The 5,710-nt window shown below is 38.3% G+C and overlaps 1 protein-coding gene across 1 annotated transcript in view; it reads left to right on the top strand.

The window, feature by feature from the left end:
• The window catches only part of carmil3 (capping protein regulator and myosin 1 linker 3), a gene marked incomplete in the record, with an annotated part of 121,085 nt that extends 115,952 nt beyond the window's left edge, over nucleotides 1–5,133 (top strand). Inside the window, 3 exon segments of the mRNA XM_034215344.1 lie at nucleotides 416–487; nucleotides 774–893; nucleotides 4,421–5,133. Coding sequence (XP_034071235.1) covers nucleotides 416–487; nucleotides 774–893; nucleotides 4,421–4,461 — 233 coding nt within the window.
• Nucleotides 5,134–5,710: the final 577 nt, after the last annotated feature.

The following is a 5,710-nucleotide window of genomic DNA, read 5'->3' as shown; positions in this document are numbered from 1 at the left end:
CTTCTCTGATTGTCTCTTCTTCTTCTCTCTCTCTTGTCTTTCCTCTCCTCTTCCTTCTTGTTCTTCTTCTTCACTGTTTATTGGGCGGATAACAAACCAACTTTAAAACACTATCTATTTCTAGGTTCCTTTCTTTGTATTAGCAGGCAATCATTTAATGGCTTTAATTTAGATCGTATTATTCATCTCATTATTGGCATATTTGGTGTGTTTCATATATAACACGCAACACTTGATTTTCTATTGAAAAATGTCAGAATTGAGCAACCTTTTTTGAATGTTTCTGTTTAACCTGGTAGATGTAAGGAGACTACTGAATGCTGTATGATGATGATGATGATGATGATGTCAGAAGGCCACTATGGACAGAATACATGCAGATGATGATGTTTTTTGTTACTCTTCCACCAACCAGATGAAGATGAAGGCCGTAATGGATTCCCCGCAGCATCGCGTCACACCAGGAAGTCCAACTCGTTCGACATAGGTACCGTACTTCTTTCTCTGTGTGCTTAATAAACTCAACATGCATGCCGTTTGGCTCTACACATGCATGAATGAGACAAATTGACATCTTGCTGTTTTCTCCATAATGATAACAATGGCCACTGCCTTGTTATCATTATATCAAATGAAAGCAGCGTGATTTTGATGTCCTCCCATGCCTGATAGATCTTCCTGCCCGCTTTATCCTGCAACCCCCCCTCCCCCCTTTTTGTTCCCCTGTTCCCACATCCCACTCTGTCTGTGTGTCTCGTGCCATTTCCCTTCAGGCATGGACCCGGACAGCCCCTACGATCAGGAGAGGTCCTCAGATCGCAGATTCCCTGTGAAAAAGCCCAGTTTCCCCCAGTACAGAAACAGCTCTCTGGACTTCCCAGCGGGGACCAGGTGTATGTATCTGTTTCACTTCCTGAATGTGCGGTATGACGGCCATGTGATCTGGCACAGTTTTAATTTGACTAAAAGTTAAAGGGGTCCTATTATGCTTTTTGGGGTTTTCCCTATCCTGTAGTCAGTGTGTTATATAGGTTTGTGTGCATGCAAAGGCTAAAATCCCAAAGTTCTCTCCAGAGGGAGTTTCTCTCCAAGAGAACCGGATACAGCGTTGGAGGCATGACACTTTCATTCATATAAAAGTTGCTCAGTGGCCTCTCCAGAGCAATATTACCTGGGTTTAGGGTTAAGCCCCGCCTCCGATGTCCTGCTCTCGGTTCAGGCAAATGAAAGGAGAGGAAAAAACTCTGGATTTGGCTTTTAGCGCATTTTACAACTTTAAGACCCTAATGATTTGAGGATAACAAGAGACACAAAACATAAGGGTTAGAAGGTGTTGGTACTGGGTGGTTGATTTAGTTTAAAAATAAGTATCTGCTGATTCACAGACCTCTCTTTCCCAATGTAAGTCAATGGGAAAAGTTGTTTTGAGCCCAATGACGTCAAAGACTGACACGGAACACGTCTTCCTGGGGGCCTTTTTCCCTTCTGTAACATAGTGACATCTTTATGTAACACTTGCGTTTCTATTGGCTAGCGCTCCAACACATTGTATGTGATAGGCTAAGGGGCAGGACATCTTTGTCCATTGGACCAATCACAACAGAGCAGACTGGGCTCTGGTTTCAGACAGAGGGTGAAAAGAGGTGCTGCAGCACAGACAGCAGTATGAGGAGAATAAAGAGCTTTTTGAACATTAGAGCATGGAGACATGTGACAGTAGAGACACAGAATACAAACATGAACCTGAAGATGAGCGTAATAGGCCCCCTAAAAGCAGAACATCTGTAAACAACCCTATTTTGTCACCAAATTTTGCACAAAAAAAATCCTTGTAGACTTTCTCATAGCACCGTACATGGATGAGTCATACCGAACATATTGAATGCATCCTTGTTCCGCTATTTTTATGAATTTCTCCAAAGAAAGAGATCACAAAACATCCTTTAAAGCTGTTATTTTGGCTGTTCTCCAGCACGTCTCCCTGCAGCTGGCAGCCGCTCCGACACGGCCTGGATGAGAGTGCTATTAGTCGGGAACCTCGCCATATTTCAAATAAAGAACCTTTTATCACTCCTGCTTTAATTCGAGCTGATTCCTTTCTGATACCACGTCTTATTATGGAGATAATTGGCAGCCATGTTTAGCTGACTCGTTGTCGATTTTGACACTGAGACGTTTTTCCGTTGGAGGTGAAAATCCTGTGGTGGAGGAATTCTAGGAGCTCTAATGACACAGCAACACCGCTGCCAATCCTCTCCGTCATACACAGCTGTTCGTCAAGAAGCTGCTGCGTGAGGCTCAATTAGCATCACTGTGAAGATGATGATGACGATGATAAGTCACAGACGACGGGAAAACAGCCGCTTATACAGGAAGTGTACCTGCTGTGGGTAGGCTGGGTTATAATAGTTTGAATGTTCGGTTACTTATTATTTAGTTAGATGGAATAGATGTTGAGGATTAGGGCCACAAGTGAATGTTGTTTTTGTGTTTTTGTTATGACTTTAATCTCTGAATTCTGTATTTAACTCAGAACTCCAAAAAGAAAAATCCCTTTGTCAGATATCTTAAAAAATGTCACATGACAAAAAAACGGAACCAGAAATTAATTTACGATTATTAAAATCGTATTTATTATTAATTGTTCCTTTTTTAGCTAGTGATATGTTGACAAAAAGGAACCTAAAATGAATTTAGGTTCATTTATTTGAATTTTTTTTAAAGGATATCTTTTTTTGTAGTTTCAGTTTTTCAGAAAGATAAAGGTTGACAGACTTTTGCTGATATATGTTGACTAAAAAACTAAATCTGTAATATTTTTTTACAGACAACTCATTAATTTGAGTTTTCTTAAGAATATGTTTTTTTACTTAGCCACAATTAACAACATAATAAATCAATTCATCTCATTTATTTATTTATTACATCTTTTACTTTACTAGCCAACAGTGGCCAAATTGTCACATTTGTGTTTCCAGTACAGTGTGATATCTGAATACTGGAAGTCTGAGTAAACACAGAACATCATTAGCATTTGTTTAGAGTCGTGTTTGCAGCCAATCTGGTGAATTTAAATCCAATGTTATCCTCCTTTAAGCATTTAGCGCTCACTAACTAGACTAGGCTTACTCTGTCTGTCTGGTGTTTGGTTTACAGCAAGTAGAGTACAGATGGTTTATTGTAAAGAGAAATCTGTCTGCTATGGTTTAAAGAAGGTTGTAGATAGCTGACTTGTGTGACAAAAAAAGAAAACGGATACAGACACTAGTACATATATTATATTAGTGCAGCTATAAACCTGCAACAACTTCATTGTTTGGCCACAGAAACAACCTCTTACAGTTTCTATAGTGAATCACATTTAGTTGCCTATTTAAACATAATGCAGACATTAGCGTGGTTTTGAACTGATTCATGTTAGTTCAATATGCACTCTCCTTTTAGCTCTGTAGATCTAGGTAATAATTATTTGATGTGGATTCACCATGAAATCTGCATTTTTAATAATATTAATAACTTATTTATACAGCACTTTTCAAAACAACGTCACAAAGTGCATTATTTACATTTTTGACGATCAAATTACATTTGAATGAAGTGCATAGGCAGTGGAACGTTTCTAAGGTGGGAGCAACAGGTGTGTCTTCACTGTGGAGGTTTAAAAACCTCTCTTTGTGTATGAGCTTGTCCCCCACCTTCATTGAATTTAAAAGGATAGAAACGCTTAATCTGAAGACTAACAGTGCTTACGTTTGTACACATCTTCAGCATCCAAACTCCACTGGAATGGAGTTTAAAACATTGTAATTCATAAAACTGCAACTTCTCATTCAACAAAATGAATAATAAAGTGACAAATCACCTTCACAGTGGAATTATTAAAAGTGTAACTGTGTAGTACTTAAAGTTGGGAATCATTTGTATTTTAACGATTCCACTTCAGATTGCGGTTCTGCTTTTCATTTGTGGTTCCTCATGAGGTTAAAACTTAGCCAATAATGCCAATTTCTTAATAATTAATACATGTGAAATGCACCATTTTCTTTTGAATTGTATGGATTGTATAGCCACATAATAGGCTCCATTTTCTGAATGATTTAAGTAAGTTAATATTGTTGAATTGTAATATGATCTTGGAGTCCAATGTAATAGTTAAGCATATGTATAATAATGTGATGATGCCAATAGATGAGACTTGATGTTATCTGCAATTAGGTGGATTAAAAAAAGGTTTGTATATTGGCAATTGGCCAAAATGAATTGGAAGATATCGGCACATCTGTCAATACCCTATAGTCGTTTTCCTTAAGTATGGCTCCATTAGTGCAACCATTCCCTTTACACATAATCACAAACTCATTTCCAAGGAGGACATTTTAACTGCACAGTCCTGCATTGACACTGTCTCTGCTTGTTTTAGGTTATGAGAGCCCCCAGCTGGGCAACAGAGACGCGTTATGACGTTACCAGAGCACCAGGAGGAGCTTTCTGGGGAGGGACTGGAACAACGAGGACTGGAGAGAGACAAGCTTTTAAAAAACCGTGTGGACTCAAGAGACAAAGCTCCAACAGCTGCCCCCCCCCCCCCCCCCATTTTAACCCATGTAAACATTTGTTGCTGAAAATGCATGCACTGGTATGCTTTCTGTTTTTAACTGGTTGCACTTGCTATTTTCTCAGGCATTAAGGGCGCTCTAAACCCGTAGTACATAAAGCACACAATCCGTCTCTCCAGTCATCATGAACTATTTTATGCATTTGTGCAAAAATATTGAGTCGTCTCATCCCTCGTCTTTTACTGACAATCTGTGATTACTAAGAGTGAGTTTGTACTGTCTTGATTCTAGTGAAGGTGTAAATAATGAATCTAAAAACTGCACTAACCATTGTGGTAACCAATCATGTTTTTATTTGTGATAATATGTCATTTGATAACTGTGTTTGTGAGTACGCTTTTTGGTGATGATGATGATGATTTGAGAAATGTGTGTTTCATGCACTTAGCACTCCCATCTCTTCAAGAGTATTTAAGTCAGTCAGTGTTTGAATCAGATTTTTTTCAGGCCTGAAAATAAGTATATTTTCTAAAAAATGCTTCTATGAATCGGAATAAATAAAATTGACTTTACACGAGGTACTGTGTTATTTAAATTCACATTTATGAGGCATCCTGCAAATACATTTAGATGTTATGAAATAAGAGCAATGTGCATTTCCCAAAAGAACCCTAACCCTTCTGTTGGGCTTATTATCACTTTTCCGAATAAATATTTAGAGGTTTAGGGAATTGCACTGCTGCTTTTATTGCAGATCGTTTGAGAACATTTTAATCACTTTACTACCTGTTAAGAAACATAAAGAAACATTGTTAGCCTATAGCTTAGCCTATGAATTTTCTGTAAAAAAAACAACTATTTCTGTACCTTACTCTCTGTAAAATCAACACTTCTCATTTTAAAATGATTGACAAGAGATGTAGCCTTAAGGACAACACAGATTGTATAGAAGTCTATGAAATAATTACCCTACTTCTCACTTGTTTCTAAGTTAACATTTTCCTATTAAGGTAATGGTCTCAATTGCTATCTGTTCTTCTACGCACGAAATTCTTTATTCTTATTATTCCGCCCGTTATTTTGCCGCGCTTCTCCTCCCGCATTGAACATCGCAGAAACTCCGTTCAAACATCAAACGTTCAGCTCGGTCGGGA

This window comes from Gymnodraco acuticeps, unplaced genomic scaffold (assembly GCF_902827175.1).
Source record: "Gymnodraco acuticeps unplaced genomic scaffold, fGymAcu1.1, whole genome shotgun sequence".
Taxonomy (NCBI): Eukaryota; Metazoa; Chordata; class Actinopteri; order Perciformes; family Bathydraconidae; genus Gymnodraco; species Gymnodraco acuticeps.
Note: the sequence above shows the minus strand (reverse complement) of the source record. Positions and strands in the feature narration are given on the sequence as shown.